General features: G+C 39.4%; 1 protein-coding gene across 6 annotated transcripts in view; it reads left to right on the plus strand.

Moving 5' to 3' along the window:
- The window catches only part of Nyap2 (neuronal tyrosine-phosphorylated phosphoinositide-3-kinase adaptor 2), a 305,966-nt gene that overhangs the window by 186,221 nt on the left and 94,221 nt on the right, over window positions 1-25,524 (plus strand). For all 6 annotated transcript variants that reach the window (XM_085838695.1, XM_029483159.2, XM_085838711.1 and 3 more), the window contains one exon: window positions 22,504-22,713. In XM_085838695.1, coding sequence (XP_085694821.1) covers window positions 22,504-22,713 — 210 coding nt within the window. The remainder of the gene's footprint in view (window positions 1-22,503; window positions 22,714-25,524) is intronic.

A 25,524-nucleotide genomic window follows, 5' to 3' on the forward strand; every position in this document is an offset into this window, starting at 1 on the left:
ACAGCCAGGGCTATACAGAGAAACCCTGTCTTGAAAAACCGAAAAAAAAAAAAAAAAAAAAAAAAAAAAAAGACTGAGATGAAACAGAATGAGATCTGCCAGAGATGCTTGCTATTGTCTGTGCACCATGCTCCTTAGTTAGATAAAGAAAGAGAGGAGGAGCCTGGCCAACAGGTCCAAGAGGCCTTATCTAAAGGACTTGGGATCAGCAATGTGCTTATCTTTGGGATTTATTTTTGGATTTTGGAATATTCGTATGTATGTCAAGCTATCTTGGGCAAGGACCCTAAACTTAATATAAAATTCCTTTGTTTCATTAAAAAAAAAAAAAACTCAGCCATTGTCTGCACCCACGGGAACTGTGCAGCTTACAGGATGCTGAATGAAATCTAAGTCTTCAAGATAGGAGGAGCAGAGGGAGGGGAAGGAAGATGGAGAGGTAGATAATAAGAGAGAGATAGAGGGAGGTGGGATACGGAGGAGGGAGGTGGAGGGAGGAGAAGGGAGGAGGAGGGAAAGAGAGAGGAAAGAGGGAAGGGGAGGGAGGTAGATGACCATCATACAGATGGAACCACTTTCCCTTGCAAATAGCAGCTCTGAGAATAAGCAGGCTGTCTCCTTACATACGGGTCCAAACCGTAACTTGCTAGGGTTATGACAATCACAGAGATCCAACTGTTGATATGTTCTTCAAATAGCAAACCTGTATTTACTTTCTTTTATTTTGCTTACATTAAATGCCCCACCCCTATTTTCCAAACTTAAGCTTAGAATTTCAAAACCAAAGCTCTCAGAAAAACTAACAAGAGCTCCAATTTTATTTTAAAATGTGTGTGCCACACACAAAGGCATCCTAAATACAGCAAGTTGGGCACACCAAGGCTTTATGACACATGGCCTTCCAGAATAATATTTATTAGGACAAAGCTCCAGATGCAAAAGCAGTTGGGGAAATCCTTGTCCATTTGCTCATTTTATTTAATTTTTTTTTAACTTCCATGGTTTTCCCCGCTATGGCTTTATCCAGATGCTCATTAAGCAGAAACTTGCTTTACGCATCAATTTTTAATATGCACCCTTCACAGTAAAATGGAACCTGCAGCACAAGGCTTCCCCAGTTAAAAGAGGTCCTGACCTAGTTCCTTGTGAAATCAATGGAGAGTTTCAAAGAGCTGGTAAACAGCTGACATTTAAGGGAGCCAGCTCATAATCTGTGTTGGTGTTAAATATGTTTCCCTGGCTTAGGTTATCAGTTCTCTCCTCCCTATCGTCTTCCCTCCCCCAACTCCCTTTCATCTCCTCCCCTTACTTTTCTCCCACTCCTCATCCCTCTGCCTTTCCTTCATGCTACTCTAACACCTGAGAAGGCTACAGTAACTGTGGAGTCCTAGAAGTGAAGTCATACCACAATTATGGGTCCCCCGGGAGTAGTGAGCTCAGAGACATATGGTTTCTAATTAAGTCTGACGCTGAAGGAGAACAAGAGTCTAAGCCCTCTGCTCCTTTCACATAACCATATCGCAGGTGAATTTCAGCTATTTAGTGTCCCAAGGTCTGCAGAGTAGGAACAAGATCAGCACTAGCTAGATGGAGAAGTAATGGTGTTTCTCTTCTGAGGAGTAAATAGAGTCTACATCGAAGCAGGAGCTCCCTTATAGGGGAGCATGTAAGGTGCCCATCAAAGGGTAATGAGCACTCACACAGAGGGTTAGTATGAAACTCTTTGCCTTAGATCCTGGAGTTTAGCCTCCTTCTAAACTTCATCTTAATGAATCTAGATTGAGAGACTGATAGGGAAAAGAGGGGAATTCAGCTACTAAGCCCATCTATGAAAGGCGTCTTCAAAGGCCCAGTGATTTCTGTTATAGCTGAAAGGCAAACATCAAAGGTAGGAATCAGCTTTATTGCTTGTCATTTGTTTATGCTAATCCTATGACCCACATAAATACAAGTACACATGTTTATATACTGTGGTAAAGTCTATGGAACATTCAACTTATGATTTTAATACTTTTAAGTATATAATTGGATACCAGTCAGTAAATTACCACAGTATGCAACCATCAACATTGAATAGCTCCAGAGATATCTTTGCTGTTACGGCTGGTGATGTTGTTGTTGTTGTTGTTGCTGCTGCAGCTGCTGCTACTGCTTTCATCTTATTCTTGTTCTTTCTGAACTGAAATTCCACTTCACAAAACAATAACCACTAGTCTTGTCTTGACATAATTCCAATAATTGTTCTGGTTTTTCAGACCATTCTGGCTAACTCAAATAAATGTAACCATACATTTTTTTCCTTTTGTGCCTGAAATACTTTGCTCAGCTCAATGTCTTCCAGACTCAACCCTGAAGGGTTTCCTTTCTTTTTAAGATCCATGCATATAGCACTGTTATCTGGACATTCATCAGGGCTCTATGGGATACTTCCAGCTCCTCACGGTGCTACCAGTGCTGTGAGGAACCTGGACACACAATGATCTAATTGGACCGAAACTTCAGCCTTTGAGAATGGAAGAAGTTCCTGGGTCATGTAGCAATTCTGCTTCATTTCTGAGGAACTTGCAGACTTTCTGAAGTGACTAGAATTTTTTATCCCCACCAGTGATGTACAATTCTGTCTTAATTCCTCCAGTCTTGCAATCTCTTCTTAATTTATTTTTTTAGAAATCTTACTCATTATGAAGTTTAGTATTTCAGATTTGAGTTGTATGTCCATAATGATTAATAATGCTGATCATTCTGTATGTATTTATTATCCATTAATATATCATCCTTAGAGGAATATATACTCGCAATATTCTCTATTTAAAGTTGTATGGTTTGGGCATGTGAAGGTGTTGAGTCATGGACATTATATAGATAATCCAGGTATTGTGTGTGTGTGTGTGTGTGTGTGTGTGTGTGTGTGTATTAAGTATGAAATCACACACACACATGCAGAAGCCAGAGAACATTCTCTTCCTTAGTCCCTCAAAATGACGTGTCTTTTCATTCACTCAGAATCACTGTTTGAGCAAGGTTGGTTGACCAGCTTCTTAAATCCACCATCTTTGCTCCTAACACTAGGGTTCAGGCATCAATGGCCATGCATAGCATTTTACATGAGTGCTGAGGATTTGAACCCAGGTCCTCCTACTTGTACAGCAAGTGCTCTTATTCACTGGGCCATCTCCTCAGCTCCTAGTATGGTATTAAGTCCTTATCAGATCCATGGCTGCTTGTAACTAGTGCCCTCACTCCATTGCCTGTCCTTCCATCCTGCTGATTGGCCCTATTCATTCCTATGCTTCCCAGTTTGCATTAATTCTAACTTATTTACTTTTGTTGCTCCTGTCTTATTGTTAAACTCAAACTTTTTTTTCAAGTGTCATTTAAAATTTCCTCTTATTTTTTCCTTGAGCATCACAATGTACGACAATCTTTAAAAAATGAGATGAAGACTGGAGTTATATCTCTCAGAGAGAACACTATTCTGGGGAAAAACGTGGTGAACAAAATCTTTTGTTGCACAGACAAGTGCAGGGAATAGGATGGACAGCTGGCTTAAGACTGAACACCTTAGGAACCAGTCTGGTTCTCTTTCTCCCAGTGTATCTTTCTGTTTTTCCTGGACTCAGAAGCTCATGTCTGCATCCACCAGGAAGGTCTGAATATATATAGTCTTGGCCTCATCTGAACAGTTTTGAGTTGCAAGCACTGTACCTCAATCCTGCCAATGTCTTTTTCTTTGTAACTTTTTTTTTAAGTTTTTTCTTCCTAGTCTTTTCTTTTTTAACCTATGAACATAAAACTCAAAGACTGAATAACAGAACCCTCGTACACCTTTTTTTTCATCAATCAGACTGATTTTGCCCCCAAAGAAGTCTGTTACTAATTACGAAGAAAGATAAGACAGAATTAAAAATTTAGTGACATCAGACATGAGGCTGACCTCTAGAGAACAGCATTTCCAGACACAGAAGGACCTTTCTACATATGAACTCACAGCAACCGGGACAAAATATACAAGACTTACACACACAAAAATGCAGCATGAGAGAGAGAAAGTGGGCAGGAAAGCCTATCCCTGGGTGAGGAGCCTTTCATTGGCTGATTTCATAAGCAAGAGTCCTGCATGAATGTGTGCATTTGTATGTGTATACTTGTGTGTGTGTGTGTGTGTGTGTGTGTGTGTGTGTGTGTGTGTGTGCACGTGAACATGTGTGTATATGGAGGGGGTTAAGAAAGAGAAAGGCAGAGACAGAGAAAGTGAGCATGAAATTGCTGGCTGTGGTATAGGAGTAGATCTAGAAGGATTTGGAGAATAAATGTGATCAAAATAGATGGAATGACAGTCTCAAAGAATTATTATCACTATTAATATCACAGGGCCTCAACTCTACAAAAAGAACTACAGGCAACCAAGGAACCCGAGAGTAAAAGAAATACTTTTCTCTACAGAAGATTATACTAACTGGATATCCAATTCCAAATGATTATACATGAAAACATACATACAAGTAATGCTATACACATTGAGAAGGTTATATTTATGTATTTAAGAATATATATATATATATATACCCACACATAGATATATATATGCATACATCTCTCTAACAAATATTAATGACTAATGAATAAAGAGGCTATGAATTTGAAAGAGAGCAAGAAAGATATATGGGAGGCTTTGTAGGGAGTAAAAAAGGAGAAATTATGTAATTATAATCATGAAAGATAAATATTGCTTACATATCTATATTTTTCCATTGCTTTGGCTGGTAGGTTGATTTTTATCTTAAGTATGTTCATTTAAAATGTCCTTTTGTGGAGAAATATCAAATCAGGTTAACATCCCTGTTGATTTTTATGTGTATTTATTCCATTAGATACTCTGGCATATCTTATGGTCCTAGAATGGTTCCAAAACACCAAGACATTTTTCAACCACATTTTCTAGAAAACTCATAAATTGAAATAGGAAAAACACAGTTCTGTGTAAATTTCGGTCTGGAGACAGCAGTTGTATTATCACTGGAGAGGTTATTGTTTCCTTTATCTCCCTCAAATATGGCCATTAGTAATTGTGATTCTAGTACCAGCCACTTGTTCCTTTGCTTTGGCAGCCATAAAAAGTTCTGCTTACTGTTCTGGGTGGGGTGCCGTTCTTCTTAGCATTTGATGTTTGCTTTGGAAACATTTATGAGTATATTTTCAGAGTCACATCTTTCAGGAAGAAAAGAAGTGATATTTTTCTTCTCATATATTAATATTTTTAGTGCTCGAATGTTTCTAATTCTTTTAGGATGGGGGTTTTGTCCCATCTGTCTGTTAAAATGATTTGAGGCTTAATTAAATTTGATTGCACCTGTGCATACATTCAACTACCCACACACTTCCCACTTGCCAGAGGAAAAACCTTGACTTTCCTTCAAAATTAAAACAATTGAACTATGACCTTTCTTTTAAAAATGCATAGGCATGCAAGACTGAAAATCTGGGAAATGATAAGTGAGATGCATCTTGTCTGTCTTAGGCCACATGCATACATTATCTCATAATGGTTGTCATCGACGTCATGGAGTTGTCTTCTTTGCAGAGTTGGTCTGCTCCCCCCCCAACACACACACACATTGAGATAACAAAGCTGAAGCAACCGATGAACTAATCAGAAACCATTCACACCACTATATTGCTTTGTATGTCCTTAGACTTGGCAGCCTTATCTCGCCTTATATAAGAATTGGAAGGTTAATCATAACAGACATAAATTATGGAAATTATCTTTAATTTTAAAGTAATCAAGCATTTTCCTTCTCTTCCTACTCCATTCTAAAGGGGGGAAAAAGTTCTTAAAAATGTGAGATAGACCAGCTCCTAAGGTTTATACTTTTTCCATTCTCTTGAGCAAAAGAGGATAATTAGGATAATTTTATCTAAAAATAGCTAAGACCATAGAAGAAAAGGACCCAACCAAGTTAACAATCCAAATTATTTTAAACAGTGATAAAATTTTCCCATAATATTAAACAGTGGCTCTGAATCTTCACATTAGAAGTAATAAAGAGTTTTTTAAAACACCCATACTGAGGACCAACTCTAGAAATTTCAATTTAATTGTAGCGTGTGAAGTGCTTAAAAAAGAAATTATCGCCAAGCCTTTCCAATATGCATTCAGGAATCAGAGTGTCTAATGTAGCCTATAGTCTAGCACTTAGCCTGAGAATACTGGATTTGAAGACACTTTGAGTCTCAACGCCTCATTTACAGATAAGCACATGGATGCACAGAAGAGGACAGTGGTCTGCCCAAGGCCTGAATGTTAATAAGGAGCTAAGTCCAAACTGGCATTCAGGGGCTTATAATTCTCAAGGTATTTCTCAACATCGTCACTATAACATACTTTGGCTGGCACTCCCCACATCATAGTTCTCAGGGGGTGGGCTCTTCACACACAGTTCCCACATTTCAGGTGTTAATTCATATTCTGCATTATTAATATAGGTTTTATATCCTCCAAGAACATTTAGGTCATTTCTAAATTATAATATTAATCTATGCAACAGGAACCTTGGTTATGATTCCTAAATACTTACTAGCAATTTCCAATACAGAATAACTTAGTCTCGATGATATGGAAAATCACGCTCCAGCACCAAAGTCCTATCTTCTAGCTTTCAAAATATTTTTTAAGAGTCCTTACTTCCATTCCCTAGTCTTTTTCTTTGTCTCCTACTGTTCAAAGGATTGTTCTGCTTTGATCACTTAAAAGTAGACAAAAAAAGGAGAGGGTAGACAGAGGCATCAGTATAATCTCCATTTTTCCTTATCAAAAAATCATTCTTTGACTTTAACGATAATTATTGTACTGTTTTCCTCGTGACACTAGTGAGAAGAAACTCTTCAAATGAAGCCAAATATTTTTGAATTTCTTAAAGAAGAATAACCAAAATTGCAGCCTTAAATTTTCTTTAATCTGTTCATCTCCTTGCTAAATCTCCAGAGTTTTGCTCCATTTCATCTATACTTTAGTTGCTAGATTGTCCTGGATATAGAGAGTAGCTAAAAGCATTCTGTACAAACACCCATCCTGTATATAAAACACATATCTTTAGTCTAGGCAAGAAACTATTCAACTGTTTAAAATTTTTATTAGAAAAGACTAGCTTTGTAGTTCAAAAAACGAAGGAAATTAGTAGGGGGACATGCACAGAAAACAAGACTTCTGCAATGGAGTTGGGTTTCCATGAATCCTAATTCCAAACAAATAGGAATTCTTCTTTTTTGCAAATTGCCATAAGTCTACCTGCATTAAATATAAACATTAAACGTTGTTTGTAAAGGTGAAACACCAGTAAATGATTAGTAGTTCTGCCTCTTGGCATCTTAGGAGTACACAAACTATTGCAAAGGATAGGCTAGAACTGGGTGGCCTACTCATGGTCAGGCAAAGACACTTGAGTTTCACGAGGACAGAGATAAAGCAGACATGATCATGACTTGGGTAACTACATATGCTTTCATTTTGATCGACTTGCTTAATTCTCTTGGGTAGAATTTTCTTTAAAAGGAATAACCGTCTTTCTCTGTTTATCAAAAATACTGTAGCCTCCTTAAAAAAATCTATTATCTTCATGAGATAGGATTTTAGATCAGCATCCTGGTTTTCAGGTGTGCTGGGCTATCCAGGGCTTGCTTTGATGTGAGAACTGAGTTCTGATGGTGCCAAAGTATACTGGCTTCTTTTGCTCATTTATATGCCAGCTCAAATACAAGTTCTTCAACTAGACATGTATTTTCAGCAGGAAAAGAACATATTGTGGGTCCCAAAACCTTGCCCCTTTACCTGACTTTTGAAAGTCTGGCCTATGCTGTTTGATTTTGCTGGACATTTCTCATGTTTTAACTTACCTTCTTTCTATGTGTCTGGGTATTGATTCATATACAGCAGTGACTTTCTGGGAGAAAGGATGGCCAAAGATCTGGACATCATTATCTCAGAACTACTCATGCAGGAAGTTCTGGGTCCTGCAACATCAGGAGCAATGTAGTTGAACCTAGAGTCTAACTGACACAGACACATGGCTTCACGGACTTCTCACTCCATGATGAAGATGCAATAGAAAAGGAATTAGAGCTCAAATCCTCACAGAGTGATGCCAAGGGAGGAGGGTACAACTGAGATCAAATATATGAAATCAAGTGATAGTAACATTAAATAAGTGTGATGGAACTTGAGATTTGCAATGGACTTTAGAAGTGGTCCAGTATGGTATTACACAACGCAGTCAGAAATGAAGAAATACTATCCTAGAAAGAAAAGATAGTGCACCAAAGTAGTAAAGTCAACACAGTGTTTACAGTCAGCCCAAGTGGAGGTCATATCTACCCCTAATTGCTCACCAATCAGGTGTTTCTCGGTAGTAAAATCGGAGTGAGCTTTGATTTCCTTGTCATTAATATGAGGATGATGAAGTCACACGGCAGTGACAATCTCCACTTAGGTATCTTATCAGAATGTGACTTCTGTATTACTTTATGTAACTTTGCTTTTTCTGTCTTAAAGAGTCCCTGTCTCATGGTGGTCATGGTGTCAGTTCACTGTTTAATTGATCAAAATTAGAATTCTTGATTTGAAAATGTCTAGATAGATGGAGCAAGGCATTTTAGAGGGAGGCATATTTTTAGGCAGAGTCATAGCACTACGGAAGCCTTAGCTACTTTGCTTTTCTCTATAACTGTCACAGAGGTCCAGGCATGTGACAATTAGAGGGGTGCTTAGGAACATTTTTATTTCACTTCTATCATGCTTATTTGGGAAATCTAAAATATTAATATTGCTTCCTCTGATTCACAGACTACCTCCTACAGATCACCACAAGCCCACACCAGCACATTTCCTTAATATGTAGTTTATGAGTTATTGAACTACCTATTTGCTGCTAGTTGGATGGACAACTATAAAAAATTGGGTGTATGGTACCATCCTCGTTCAAGTTCCTGTATATAATACATGTAAAATATTCCAGCATATCTATTGTCTATTTGATATAAACTTATTAAAACCATGGCATCTAAAGTACATCTTAAATATTCATCAGAGATTATACATTTCAAGAAGACATTTTCCTAGAGTTAAGGCAAGGAGGAAAATGATATTGAAACACTGAGCTTTCTGTGTATGTTGTAGGCTGGCATGGTGAGTATCTGTCCATCTGGATCATGTCAAATGTACAAAGAAGCAAGGATAATGTTTGAGAATCAGTTTCCTCCACTCCTGCGGGTGTCTGGGATCTAACTTAAGCCTTCCAGCTTGTGCTGCAAGGGCCATCCTGACAGCCAAAAGTGCTGACATTTATTTGTCAACCTAGCTAATATCATTGATCTTCAATTTTCCTGTTGGTATACTTGGAAAAATCTTTTCTTTTATTAGAAATTCAACAATGTTACATTTAGACTGCTTTTTACAGAGGAGGAAGAATAAGTACTAACATGTTAGGTTCTGGGCTAGGATAGTCCAAATGCTACAAAAATAACTAACTCCAAAATGAATGGTTTAAGGCAATACCATGGGTCCATGGATCAGGCATGTTCCAGGCCAAACTTTTATCACAGATGAAGTGACAATCAATTAATAGATTAAAAGATGAGCTTCTGTTAATGGGAAACTCCATGTGTAGGGTCTGCTAGCTCTTTTTAGACCTCAACAAATTTCATAATGCAGGAGAAGGCATAGCCTAACGATGCTGTGGGATCTTTCAGGAGCACAATTGGAAGAAATGGTCACCACTCCCTCATCTACTACTGGTTAGAATGGTGTTATGTCACTTTTTATGTTACAAAGAGTGCTGAAGAGACAGATTCAGTTCATAGCCAGAGAGAAGGGCAAGTGGATTTTTGTGAGTAGTCTGTGCCTAAAGATCTTCTTAGCTTTCATGCCAGGAACACAAAGGCAAGTGTAAGTGGCATTATTTGAACATATTGCCCTTAGCCCTGCACTTTTAGGCTTTCTTGAGGCAAGCTTTACCATAATAATTAGATACTTCTATGTTGCTTGGTGATCTTGGTGAATGGTCTTTAGATACAGATAACTTGGTTGTTATGCCTCAGGATAACTGTCACAGCCTTAAATCATCTGCTTATAGAACTACATAATTTCTTTAAGGACAAATGTGGTCCACATAGAAGAATAAGTAAAATTTCCTGTTAAATAATTGTTAAATTAATTCCACTGCACCCATGGGAAAGAGAACAATTGATTTTTAAGTCAGCAGAGTGCTGAGCTAAGCCATGCCATGGGATGCTGGTTCCCTATGAGGTTGTTGCCAATTGTTTTGTGTGCTTGGGTGAGTTGCACAGGGACTTTGAGGTGCTCACCCTGCTTCAGAAGGTTAGAGTTGGTTTAGGGCTCAAACTCAACTGATTGAGTGCTTGAGTAGTGTGCACAAAGCACGGGGTTCATCTCCAGTATCTCATATATCTTGATATGGTGCATACCTGTAATCTCAGCACTTGAGAAGTAGAGATGGAAAACCCAGTGCAAGGTCCGTGCCTACATAGCAGGTTGATCAGCAACCATGGGATACATTAGATCCATCTTTAAGAAAAAAAAATCTAATTAGGCTTTGGTGCATAATAAACTCTGCTTCAGCATGCCTCTTCTTGTAGAGTAAGGTATTACTCCAACCACCTTCTTAAAAACAAACTCGGACTTTCTGATTCATTTCAAACCATCAGATCTGCAGTCATCTGAACTGTTGTTCTCTTTCTGTATATATATATATTTGAAGAGTAGGCATTCTTTGGATGTCAAAATTGACCCCTAATGACAGGTTCACACAAGAGTGAAGGAATGATGAGAAACAAAAATTTGCCCCTGATCCCCACTGCCCTTTGATTGTGGAGACAGGGGAGTTTTTGCTCTGTTCCCCTAGAGTTACAGAAATTGAGATGACAGGGTCACAGAAGGCCCTCCTGCTTGTCTAGACTCGTAGGTAAACTGTCTCTGTCTGGCAGCACTCAGCTCCACACAGCACTGTTTTGAAAGACACAATAACATGCAATTAGAGTTCAGGTTAGGGTCACATAGAGAATGAGAGTTCATTTGTGTTGTAACAAAGACATGACCAAGGGGAAGCAATGGAGCTCACTATGGATTTACCAGGGTATTTATCACAAAAAAAAAACAAACAAACAAACAAACCCAGACAGAAGCTAAGAAGCTGCTTCAGAAACAAGCATACTGCTATGATTGGGATGTGTCCCTAAATCATCTATCAGTAGCAATGATGTGTGAGGTCTTCAGAACTTTTCTGTGAATGCTGTGAATCGATTAATCATCATGTAGATTAATTATCATGAGAGGGTATTTCTTATAAAAGAGTAAGTTTGCTTCTTGCTATCTCTCTATATTTGTCCTCTCCTCTTCTCTCATTGCCTTCTGTCCCTCTCTCCCTCCTTTCCTCCCTCTCTCTCTCTCCCTCCCTTCCTCCTTCCCTCTCTCCCTCTATCCCTCTCTCCCTCCCTTCCTCCCTTCTTGCTTGTTCTCTTTCCATTCTACCTTAAAGAGATGATGACACACTGAAGTCTCCCAGTAGTTGTGAGCCTTCCAGTCTTGGAGTTTCAGGCTGTAGAAATATGAGAAAAAAGTATCTATACTATATCAATGATCTGGTGAGCATTAGCACAGTCGTTTCTTGAATGAATATGTGTGCAGAACACAGAATCTGTAGAGAGTTTCCATATACTGTATAAGAAGGATCTTATGGATAGTTTATGTTACTAGATTCAATACTGGTTTCAAACAACATTAAAATATTTGGATATGAGTAGTTGTCCTTACTTCCTGAATAGATTTCTTTGAGCCTGCAATATTTCTTAACTGCATAGTTCTCACTGCAATTGTCTTAGTCCAATAAGTTTAATGGTCCACTTCCCACAGGTCTCTTTTTGACAGTAATTTTGAGGAGTTCTATATTTTAACAAGAAAACTTACTTGGTTTTTGAAAGCAGTTCAATATGTACACAGGAAACAGATTATTACAAAATAAAGGTTCAAGAATACACTTATGATTTTCTTACTTAATAAATTGTCTCTGCCTTCTAATTGAGAGGTATGCATGAAGGTACACACATTCAATCCTGAACATCACAAAGTCTTCAATCATTTTGTTTCTCTAAATTCACCTGCCAACATTCACTGAAAAGAACCCTTGGCACTTACAAACAGAGAAAGACACAAAGAAGAAAAATAATGTTCCTCTTTGTTTCTGAAGCTGCATTGGGCTATTAAATAGTTGAGGCTTGGGGACTAAATGACACTCCACTGAGATCTGCAGTGGAGTAATTTGAATAAGAACAAAGAGGCTGACTTTGTAGGAGATGCCTTCACACAAATCTTCTCCTTTCATATTTAAAATGTCTGAAACTATGGTATTGGATGCAGCTTTAAATTTGTGCTCTTTATCCCCTTATTTATATTTGGGCAAGTTCCAACTCTAGGGGCTCTTGTATATGTGACAGGTTATTAGAGAGAAGTTGGCAGAAGAAAGGGAAAAAGAGAGAGACAGGAAGGAAGAGACAGAGGGAAGGAAGGGACTCTTGTTTCATATGCACATTACAGCACAGGTTGGATTTCTCTGTGGAAGAGACACTCAGGTGAAAGAGAAGGGCCCTTGGATTTGAGGCCATTCCAAAGTCAGAGTTACATTTTGTTTGAGACTGTTAATAAACAACTAGAGAATGGTTATGTTGATCTTGTCTGGTGCTAATTTAATTCCATTTGTCTCAGAGCACTGAGGAGCAAATGTTGGTTAAATGGCCTTGTTCTAATGATTATGATTAAATATGTTATCATTAAAATATTTTGACTTTCTTACATTTGAGTGCAGTGTAGCCGTAATCTAACTTTGTAACAGGTGTCTTTAGAGACATGGGCTCTCTTGCTGTTAGTTTGGACTACCATTCTGGTTTGTTCCTATCATACAATGCAATTCTTATAATTATATAGCTGTGTCACTTCTTGGAACTGGAAGGGGCCAGAGCAGTGTGAAAATAAAAGAAGACCAGACAGATGAGAACAAAGAGGCTGTTTATTCAGGGCTATCATTTGGCAGACAGGCACAGCAGGCAGAGGAATGGGAGAGCAGAGCAGCAAAAAAAAATGTGAAATTAAATCTGGCCCACAGGTGCTTTCCTATCATCTAGCTTTCGTGTAAACAATTGCACCCCTACTTAACAGCATCCCCTTGTGCAAATAGCAGAGTATTGACCCATCATTTCAGCCAATCACAGGCTGCAGCTACCACAGCATGTCCAAATCAAGCCTTATAGCAGTGCGTGCTATTTCTGTCCACCATTTCCCTTTTCTGTCTATAATTACTGCTTGCTCATACTGCCAACTGGAGCCCTGTAAGGCCCTAAGAACCCTGACCACTGCTGCTCAATACGTAGAAGCCTGTACATTCCCCTCATACAGCAAGATAATGGGGAACCAAACAGGACATTAGTGATCAAGCCTGTTGCAAGCTGTTGAATATTTGAAGTTAAATAGAAAGCCAAGAAGACAAAAACACATTTTAAAATTATTATTGTTTTTCAAAAATCTTTATGTGAATTAAACTTCTAATTTGATAAATTTTATTATCATCATCATCCCCATCAGTGATCAGATTTAAAAAAAAAAACACTACCAAGCTCATGTCACTTTATTACATTCACTGTCATTTGATTCTCTGGTTTTATTAGAAATATTGTATTGCCTATACATAGTAGAAAGATGTTTGAAGAGCTGAAAAACCTGCTTTGTAAATTAAGTAAAGTAATTAATAAACAGGATGCTTACTGCTACGGGCACCAGTTCTAAGAACACAAAACCAAACCAAACCAAACAAAAATGAAACAACAGCAACAGCAAAGAGCCAAGCATGTGGCTTTCAAAACTTTGGGGTTTGTGGGGAAATTAGACATGTGGGAAGATACTTGAGTATGCTAATATACAGATGACCAGAAGGCATGGCCAATGGAGTGGGGAAGCTTCAGAAGCCATTGAGATTAAGTGACTGTGTGTGAGTTCATTTGCTCAGCTAGAGCAAAGACAACATTTAAAGTTTGTCAGAGCAGCAGAGGTTGACATTGTAGAAGGCAGCAGGAGTGGAGGACAGTGACAGAGGCTACGGCCATATTGACATTGTTCCTTGAGTGCAATGATTATGGGTATCATCTCAGAGAGGAAGGAGAGGCCAATGTGTCAGAGACTCTTAAAGGAACTCATTTATTGGTTCATGAGCAGGAGACTCCTCAAAGTATTTCTGTCAGGAGTACCTTGTGGTCACATGTGCATTATAAATGGATGGTGTGTCTTGTACCTTGGGGTGTGGCAGGCAAAGTCAAGGAAGCCGATTGTGATGAATCAAGAGACATAATTATAGCTTGAATTAGGCTTGTTGAAGTAGACTTGATACCAAGTAGACAAGGGTGAATAAAGACTAAGAAACAGTAAGTAGATTCTTTTGACTGACAGGTTTAGATTTGAGATCTGGCAGTTAAAGACGAGAAGAGGTAATTTCTTAGCGCAGATGAATGGATAGACAGGAAAAGCCATTAGATGAGTGAACATATCCTTACACTACCTAGAATGTTAAATCTGTGTATCTATGAGGCATACATTTGATAATGAATCTAAAACCAAAGAGAAAAAGCTTGTCTTTTGATGAAGAGTAGAAAATCATTAAGAATTAAATGACTTTGTTGTTGTTGAAACCATAAGGATAAAGATCATACAAATAATCTACAGTGAATGACAGCAGTGTCTCAGCTAGTGACTTAGGGCAGACCAGTGAATAAAGAATGTGTTGAGCTCTTCCGGTCAGAAAAGCACCTGGGCAGCTGGGGCGCAGGGTCTGCTGACACTCGCCAGCTACCCACAACACCCGCCACAGGATCTTAAGACTTCTGGTGAGTGGAGCACAGCTTCTGCTCCAATCCAATTGCGCGGGACCTGAGACTGCATTAGTTAGGGAAGCAGAAACCGGCCTGAATAGGACCACAGGCCTCATCCGGCTGGATCAGCGCCGGGGTAGCGGGAGCGCAGGGTTGCCTGACACCCGCCAGCTACCCACGACCCCCGCCGCAGGATTTTGGGACTGCTGGTGAGTGGAACACAGCTTCTGCTCCAATCCAATTGCACGGGACCTGAGACTGCATTAGTTAGGGAAGCAGAAACAGGCCTGAGTAGGGCCACAGGCCTCACCCGGCCGGATCAGCGCCAGGGTAGCGGGAGCGCAGGGTTGCCTGACACCCGCCAGCTACCCACGACCCCCACCGCAGGATTTTGGGACTGCTGGTGAGTGGAACACAGCTTCTGCTCCAATCCAATTGCGCGGGACCTGAGACTGCATTAGTTAGGGAAGCAGAAACAGGCCTGAGTAGGGCCACAGGCCTCACCCGGCCAGATCAGCGCCAGGGTAGCGGGAGCGCAGGGTTGCCTGACACCCGCCAGCTACCCAAGACCCCCGCCGCAGGATTTTGGGACTGCTGGTGAGTGGAACACAGCTTCAGCTCCAATCCAATTGCGCGGGACCTGAGACTGCATTAGTTAGGGAAGCAGAAACCAGCCTGAGTAGGGCCACAGGCCTCATCCGGCCGGATCAGCGCCGGGGTAGCTGGAGCGCAGGGTTGCCTGACACCCGCCAGCTACCCACGACCCCCCGCCACAGGATTTTGGGACTGCTGGTGAGTGGAACACAGCTTCTGCTCCAGTCCAATCACGCGGGACCTGAGACTGCTCTGGTTGGGGAGAGAGAAATCCGGCCTACATAGGGCCACAACCCTCTTCTGGTCAGAAAAGCACCTGGGCAGCTGGGGCGCAGGGTCAGCTGACACTCACCAGCTACCCACAACACCCACCACAGGATCTTAAGACTTCTGGAGAGTGGAACACAGCTTCTGCTCCAATCCAATTGCACGCAGGACCAGAGACTGCATTAGTTAGGGAAGCAGAAAAACGGCCTGAGTAGGACCACAGGCCTCTTCCGGCTGGACCAGCACCGGGGTACCATCAGCTACCCACGACCCCCGCCGCAGGATTTAGAGACTGCTGGTGAGTGGAACACAGCTTCTGCTCCAATCTTTAAATAGTGACAACGATAACAACTAACCCCAGAGATTACCAGATGGCGAAAGGTAAACGTAATAATCTTACTAACAGGAACCAAGACCACTCACCATCATCAGAACCCAGCACCCCCACTTCGAACAGTCCAGGGCACCCCAACACACCGGAAAAGCTAGACACGGATTTAAAAGCATATCTCCTGATGATGATAGAGGACTTCAAGAAGGACTTTAATAACACACTTAAAGAAATGCAGGAGAACACTGATAAAAAGGCAGAAGACAATAAAGAGGAAGCACAAAAATTCCTTAAAGAATTGCAGGAGAACACTGCTAAAGAGTTACAAATCCTTAAAGAAAAACATGATAACATAATCAAACAGGTAGAAGTCCTTACAGAAAAACAGGAAAACACATCCAAACAGATGATGGAAATGAACAAAACCATACTAGACCTAAAAAGGGAAGTAGACACAATAAAGAAAACCCAAAATGAGGCAACACTGGAGATAGAAACCCTAGGAAAGAAATCTGGAACCATAGATACGAGCATCAGCAACAGAATACAAGAGATGGAAGAGAGAATCTCAGGTGCAGAAGATTCCATAGAGAACATCGGCACAACAATCAAGGAAAATGTAAAATGCAAAAAGATCCTAACTCAAAACATCCAAGAAATACAGGACATAATGAGAAGACCAAACCTACGGATAATAGGAGTGGATGAGAATGAAGATTTTCAACTCAAAGGACCAGCAAACATCTTCAACAAAATTATAGAAGAAAACTTCCCAAATCTAAAGAAAGAGATGCCCATGAACATACAAGAAGCCTACAGAACTCCAAATAGACTGGACCAGAAAAGAAATACCTCCCGACACATAATAATCAGAGCAACAAATGCTCTAAATAAAGATAGAATACTAAAAGCAGTAAGAGAAAAAGGCCAAGTAACATATAAAGGCAAGCCTATCAGAATTACACCAGACTTTTCACCAGAGACTATGAAAGCCAGAAGATCCTGGACGGATGTTATACAGACACTAAGAGAACACAAATTCCAGCCCAGGCTACTATACCCAGCCAAACTCTCAATTAACATAGATGGAGAAACCAAAGTATTCCACGACAAAACCAAATTCACACATTATCTCTCCACGAATCCAGCCCTTCAAAGGATAATAACAGAAAAAAACCAATACAAGGACAGGAACCACGCCCTAGAAACAACAAGAAGGTAATCCCTCAACAAACCTAAAAGAAGACAGCCACAAGAACAAAATGCCAACTTTAACATCAAAAATAACAGGAAACAACAATTACTTTTCCTTAATATCTCTTAATATCAATGGACTCAACTCCCCGATAAAAAGACATAGACTAACAAACTGGCTACACAAACAAGACCCAACATTTTGCTGCTTACAGGAAACTCATCTCAGAGAAAAGGATAGACACTACCTCAGAATGAAAGGCTGGAAAACAATTTTCCAAGCAAATGGCATGAAGAAACAAGCTGGAGTAGCCATTCTAATATCTGATAAGATTGACTTCCAACCCAAAGTCATTAAAAAAGACAGGGAGGGACACTTCATACTCATCAAAGGTAAAATCCTCCAAGAGGAACTATCAATCCTGAATATCTATGCTCCAAATACAAAGGCAGCCACATTCATTAAAGAAACTTTAGTAAAGCTCAAAGCACACATTGCACCTCATACAATAATAGTGGGAGACTTCAACACACCACTTTCACCAATGGACAGATCATGGAAACAGAAACTAAACAGGGACACAGTGAAACTAACAGAAATTATGAATCAAATGTATCTGGCAGATATCTACAGAACATTCTATCCTAAAACAAAAGGATATACCTTCTTCTCAGCACCTCATGGTACCTTCTCCAAAATTGACCACATAATTGGTCACAAAACAGGCCTCAACAGATATAAAAATATTGAAATTGTCCCATGCATCCTATCAGATCACCATGGACTAAGGCTGATCTTCAATAACAAAATAAATAATAGAAAGCCAACCTTCACGTGGAAACTGAACAACACTCTTCTCAATGATACCTTGGTCAAGGAAGGAATAAAGAAATAAATTAAGGACTTTTTAGAGTTCAATGAAAATGAAGCCACAACATACCCAAACTTATGGGACGCAATGAAAGCATTTTTAAGAGGAAAACTCATAGCTCTGAGTGCCTCCAAAAGGAAACTAGAGAGAGCATACATTAGCAGCTTGACAACACACCTAAAAGCACTAGAACAAAAGGAAGCAAATTCACCCAAGAGGAGTAGACGGCAGGAAATAATCAAACTCAGGGGTGAAATCAACCAAGTGGAAACAAGAAAAACTATTCAAAGAATCAACCAATCAAGGAGCTGGTTCTTTGAGAAAATCAACAAGATAGATAAACCCTTAGCCAGACTCACTAGAGGGCACAGGGAAAGCATCCTAATTAACAAAATTAGAAATGAAAAAGGAGACATAACAACAGATCCTGAAGACATCCAAAACACCATCAGATCCTTCTACCAAAGGCTATACTCAACAAAACTGGAGAACCTGGATGAAATGGACAAGTTCCTAGACAGATACCAGGTACCAAAGCTGAATCAAGATCAGGTTAATGATCTAAACAGCCCTATATCCCCCAAAGAAATAGAAGCAGTCATTAATAGTCTCCCAACTAAAAAAAGCCCAGGACCAGATGGGTTTAGTGCAGAGTTCTATCAGACCTTCAAAGAAGATCTAATCCCAGTTCTTCACAAACTATTCCACAAAATAGAAACAGAAGGTACTCTACCCAACTCATTCTATGAAGCCACAATTACTCTGATACCTAAACCACAAAAAGACCCAACAAAGATAGAAAACTTCAGACCAATATCCCTTATGAATATTGATGCAAAAATCCTCAATAAAGTTCTTGCTAACCGAATCCAAGAACACATCAAAACAATCATCCATCCTGACCAAGTAGGTTTCATCCCAGGGATGCAGGGATGGTTCAATATACGGAAATCCATCAACGTAATCCAGTATATAAACAAACTCAAAGACAAAAACCACATGGTCATCTCGTTAGATGCGGAAAAAGCATTTGACAAGATCCAACACCCATTCATGATAAAAGTCTTGGAAAGATCAGGAATTCAAGGCCCATACCTAAACATGATAAAAGCAATCTACAGCAAACCAGTAGCCAACATCAAAGTAAATGGTCAGAAGCTTGAAGCAATCCCTCTAAAATCAGGGACTAGACAAGGCTGTCCACTTTCTCCATACCTATTCAACATTGTACTTGAAGTCCTAGCCAGAGCAATTCGACAACAAAAGGAGATCAAAGGGATACAAATTGGAAAAGATGAAGTCAAAATATCACTTTTTGCAGATGATATGATAGTATATATAAGTGACCCTAAAAATTCCACCAGAGAACTCCTAAGCCTGATAAACAGCTTCGGTGAAGTAGCTGGATATAAAATTAACTCAAACAAATCAATGGCCTTTCTCTACACAAAGAATAAACAGGCTGAGAAAGAAATTAGGGAAACAACACCCTTCTCAATAGTCACAAATAATATAAAATATCTTGGCGTGACTCTAACTAAGGAAGTGAAAGATCTGTATAATAAAAACTTCAAGTCTCTGAAGAAAGAAATTATAGAAGATCTCAGAAGATGGAAAGATCTCCCATGCTCATGGATTGGCAGGATCAACATTGTAAAAATGGCTATCTTGCCAAAAGCAATCTACAGATTCAATGCAATCCCCATCAAAATTCCAAATCAATTCTTCAACGAATTAGAAAGTGCAATCTGCAAATTCATCTGGAATAACAAAAAACCTAGGATAGCAAAAACTCTCCTCAAGGATAAAAGAACCTCTGGTGGAATCACCATGCTGGACCTAAAGCTCTACTACAGAGCAATTGTGATAAAAACTGCATGGTACTGGTATAGTGACAGACAAATAGACCAATGGAATAGAATTGAAGACCCAGAAATGAACCCACACACCTATGGTCACTTGATCTTCGACAAGGGAGCTAAAAACATCCAGTGGAAGAAAGACAGCATTTTCAACAAATGGTGCTGGCACAACTGGTTGTTAACATGTAGAAGAATGCGAATCGATCCATTCCTATCTCCTTGTACTAAGGTCAAGTCTAAGTGGATCAAGGAACTTCACATAAAACCAGAGACACTGAAACTTATAGAGGAGAAAGTGGGGAAAAGCCTTGAAGATATGGGCACAGGGGAAAAATTCCTGAATCGAACAGTAATGGCTTGTGCTGTAAGATCGAGAATTGACAAGTGGGACCTCATGAAACTACAAAGCTTCTGCAAGGCTAAAGACACCATCAATAAGACAAAAAAACCACCAACAGATTGGGAAAGGATCTTCACCTATCCTAAATCAGATAAGGGACTAATATCCAATATATATAAAGAACTCAAGAAGGTGGACTCCAGAAAGTAAAATAACCCCATTAAAAAATGGGGCTCAGAACTGAACAAAGAATTCTCACCTGAGGAATACCGAATGGCAGAGAAGCACCTGAAAAAATGTTCAACATCCTTAATCATCAGGGAAATGCAAATCAAAACAACCCTGAGATTCCACCTCACACCAGTCAGAATGGCTAAGATCAAAAATTCAGGTGACAGCAGATGCTGGCGAGGATGTGGAGAAAGAGGAACACTCCTCCATTGTTGGTGGGATTGCAAGCTTGTACAACCACTCTGGAAATCAGTCTGGCGGTTCCTCAGAAAATTGGACATAGTACTACCGGAGGATCCAGCAATACCTCTCCTGGGCATATATCCAGAAGATGTCCCAACCGGTAAAAAGGACACATGCTCCACTATGTTCATAGCAGCCCTATTTATAATAGCCAGAAGCTGGAAAGAACCCAGATGTCCCTCAACAGAGGAATGGATACAGAAATTATGGTACATTTACACAATGGAGTACTACTCAGCTATTAAAAAGAATGAATTTATGAAATTCCTAGCCAAATGGATGGACCTGGAGGGCATCATCTTGAGTGAAGTAACACAATCACAAAAGAACTCACACAATATGTATTCATTGATAAGTGGATATTAGCCCAAAACTTAGGATACCCAAGATATAAGATACAATTTGATAAACGCATGAAACTCAAGAAGAATGAATACCGAAGTGTGGACACTGTGCACCTTCTTAGAGTTGGGAACAAAACACCCAGGGAAGGAGTTACAGAGACAAAGTTCGTAGCTGTGATGAAAGGATGGACCATTTAGAGACTGCCGTATCCAGGGATCCATCCCATAATCAGCTTCTAAACGCTGACACCATTGCATACACTAGCAAGATTTTGCTGAAAGGACCCAAATATAGCTGTCTCTTGTGAGACGATGCCGGGGCCTAGCAAACACAGGAGTGGATGTTCACAGTCAGCTATTGGATGTATCACAGGGCTCCCAATGGAGAAGCTAGAGAAAGTACCCAAGGAGCTAAAGGGATCTGCAACCCTATTGTTGGAACAACATGATGTACTAACCAGAACCCTGGAGCTCTTGTCTCTAGCTGCATATGTATCGAAAGATGGCCTAGTCGGCCATCAATGGAAAGAGAGGCCCATTGGACTTGCAAACTTTATATGCCCCAATATAGGGGAATGCCAGGGCCAAAAGAATGGGAATGGGTGGGTAGGGAAGTGGGGGGCGCTATGGGGGACTTTTGGGATAGTATTGGAAATGTAATTGAGGAAAATATGTAATAAAAATAAAAAAAAAAAAGAAAAAAAAAAAAAAAAGAATGTGTTGAAAAAGAAAATTGTATATGGTACAGAAAGGGGGGATTGATGTAGAATGTTATGCAAGAAAAGGAAGGATCTGTGTAAGAAAAGAATTGAATACATAAAAACCAGTGGTAGATGATTTGCTGGTCATTAAGAATTGTAGTAAATACTACAGCTAATAAAACTTACTATACTTTCTTAGGAAAAGCTGTCCTAGAGAGTGGTTGAATTGAATTAGTGCCACAGTAGAGTGAAGGAAGGGTAAGTGAATATAAATTAGGAAAGAATATAGCATGCTCCTTAAGAGAACCCCTTAAAGATGAAATCAAGGGGTACTTAGTAAAGAAGAGCCAAACTTTTGATTCTGTATCAAAAGAGAAAACTGTTTTCTTACTGGTGGTACTAAAGCACCCACATCTTTGAGAGAAAGAGAATCCCCCAAGAGACTTATTCCTCTGTTATATTTTAAACACCAAAGTCTCCAATACAATCCTGTTTTCATCAGTATCTTACAAGACCTTTAGAAAGACATTCAATCATTTCTAAAAATTATTTCTGACTGTGCATCCACTTCTTGAATCACAAGAAATTTTGTTAATCCACAGAATCCACAGAGGAACTGAAAGTTCGAAGCCACAGCACGGAGCCGTTACCAAAGTTGGACAGCAAAGAGAGAGGCCATTATGGATCGTCTTCCTCTAGAGAGCCAGTGAAAGCTCAAGAATGGGATGGAACCCCAGGTCCACCTGTGGTCACCAGCAGAATGGGCAGATGCTCTGTGAGCCCCACACTGTTGGCAGGAAACCACAGCTCAGGTAAGCACGACCCTGTCCTTCCATATGGCTCTAAAAGTCTAGAAGCTGCTCATATGCAGATATCACTTAGGAAACCATTACCTCAGCTCAGTCTACTTCCACTCAGACTGGCACCCCAGACACACACATTAAGGGGTAGACACATGTAGAATGCCACGGTACCACTGTTCATAGCGATGGCAAGGGAAACGATGCTTCTTGAAGCTTTGCTGTGCAGCAGTCTACAGTTCGGAAAGACTTTGTACCAAATGTCTTCAAAAATGACTACAGGCCTTAACTCAAGCCACTTCAATTTATGAAAATTGCACAATTTAGCGGTTGTGGTCCTTTTTCTTAAAAAAAAAAGGCGACTTGTATAATTCAAAAAGAAGTAAAGCTGAGGATAGAAATATATCAATAATGATCTGAACGCACTAGAGGGAGAAGCTGGTTTCATTCACGCAGTCACTGGTCATATGGCATGTATGACGTTCTCAAATCCAAACCAAAGGGAAAACGCTAATGCACCTTTCAATTTCACATCTTGAGATTGAAATATGCAATGTAATCCTGCATATTTAACAGATAAGTATTATTAAACATAAAAAAATTTTAAAGCAGCATATGTTTGCTTTGGTCTGATTCATCTACATGTTGGACTCACAGAGAGCTGTCAATTAAAATAAACAGTGAGTAACCAAGAAACGTTAGATTTCTGCTATCCAAAGAGTGATAAGACTGTGCAGAAAAGACCAATTCTTTCATGTCATTTTCCACTTTGATACCATCTAAGAGAGAAATTTATACAAATTTAACCTATCTACTCTCTGACAAAGGGAAGTTAAAATATAGGAAGGGTGATGATCTTTGTACTTGGAGAGGGATATTTCTGGGAAAAAAAAAACCCAGCCATAGCTTCTCAGATATAGAATACTATGTAAATTTTGATGGTAGAGCTATCCCATACACACTGTGAAGAACTCACTTAGAGCACAAACTAAAAACTGACAGAAGAAAAGTTCTATACATTGAGCAGAAATTTTAAATGATATTTATGTTAAAGGAAAAATGGCCATGGGTATACATGATGGTTAGTCTTACTTGTCAACATGACACACTCTAGAATCATCCTGAAAGGGTGTCGCGAAGGAACTATCTACACCAAGTTAGCTTGTGGTCATGCTTGTGGGAGATTGTCCTGATTCTGTTAGTTGATATGAGAAGACTCAGCCCACTGTGAGTAGCACCGTTCCTTGGCTTGGGGTCTGAGCAGGGTATGAATAGATCAAGTGAGCCGAGTAGTCAGCACACATACATTCATTTTCTTTTAACTTTGTCAATAGCTGCTTCAAGTTCCTACTAACCTGGTATTGTGAGATAAATAAGCCTTTTCCTCTCAAATTTGATTTTAAGATGTTTGTAATAATAAAATTAGGACTACCTGTGCATGCTGTCAAAAAAAAAAACATTTATGACTATCTTGTACGGTAGTTCAAACACAAAATATATAAATAAGAATAGTAGACAACTATGGCTAATGATATTTAACTAACTTGGAGCTTATCAGTATCTTATAGACATCTAAAATTGTATAATTTCTACCTAATATATGTGAATGATATATTTGGAACCCAGACATATTTTAGAAAAACCGAAAATCTTATATGAAAACCTGTGATCCATTAGCCTATGTCTTAGGGCCAGGGATCAAATTGACCAATCAAATATTCTTACATTGGTTATTAAAAATCTATTGATATATAAGTAGATCATCATAATGCAATGTAACTAATTTATTTTAGTGACTGTTTTCCAAAGAAACAGAACAAATAGTTATGCTTGTGTAGAAAGAGATTTATTATGAGAGATATTTTCACTTCACCATGAAAGGTTAGAAGATCCAGATTAGCTCCTTGTAAGTAAATGTTCCAGGAAAGCCCATGACATAGTGCACATCAAATAATGTCAGTGGTACAAACCACAGTCTGAGTATAAAGGTTTAAAAAATTACATTGTTAATGTCCAAGGGTGGGAGAAAATAAATTATCCCAGCTCAAGAAGAGAGATAGGTTCTGTCCTTCTCTTTCTAGACCTTCACTGGATACACGGTCCTTGCTCACACTGGTGAGGATTATTTTCTATTGATTCAAATATTCATCCCTTGCAGAAAACACTCCCTTATAGATACACGTAGAAGTAATGCTTTGCCAATTATTTGAACATCCCTTAGCTCCGTCGAGTTGATATAAAAATTAAGATGTGAAGTAGAAATCAGTTAATTTTTCCTGGGAGACTTTGGCTTTGGAAGGATTAATTAGGTGTTTTGGTTGATACGAGAGTGATTTCTAGAGGCTCACCAGGATGAGAAGAAAACAAATGAGATACTTTCTGGTGAAACCTGAAAATCTACAGGGTGAAAAAAAGAATGTGTTTAGTGTAAAAAAAAAAAAAAAAACAACAAAACAAAAAAACCCAAAAAACAAAAGCAGACAATTTAGTGGCAATCTACTAATGGAGATGAGCTTCTAAAGGACCTCATGGATTAACTGGGTAGACTTCTACCATACAGCACAAGTCAAGAGTCTTCCATGTTGTGGACATTACTTTGGCACTGAGTCTGGAGGTGTGTAACTACAGGTTTCCTACAGCTTCTCCTGGAATGCCATCATGTCCTTGAAGCTGTCTATCCTGTTCATGGTTCTGTACTGCTTTACTTAAAGATTGTTTTCACAGTCCTGGGCTGAAAACCAACATTTGAGGCAGTATGCCACAGCAGTCTTCTCATTTCCATTCAAGTGCTCAGAACTGAGAAAGATCACTGTGGCAACTGCT

The sequence above is a fragment of the Mus caroli genome, unplaced genomic scaffold, assembly GCF_978045245.1.
Source record: "Mus caroli unplaced genomic scaffold, Mus_caroli_1 scaffold_1, whole genome shotgun sequence".
Lineage (NCBI taxonomy): Eukaryota > Metazoa > Chordata > Mammalia > Rodentia > Muridae > Mus > Mus caroli.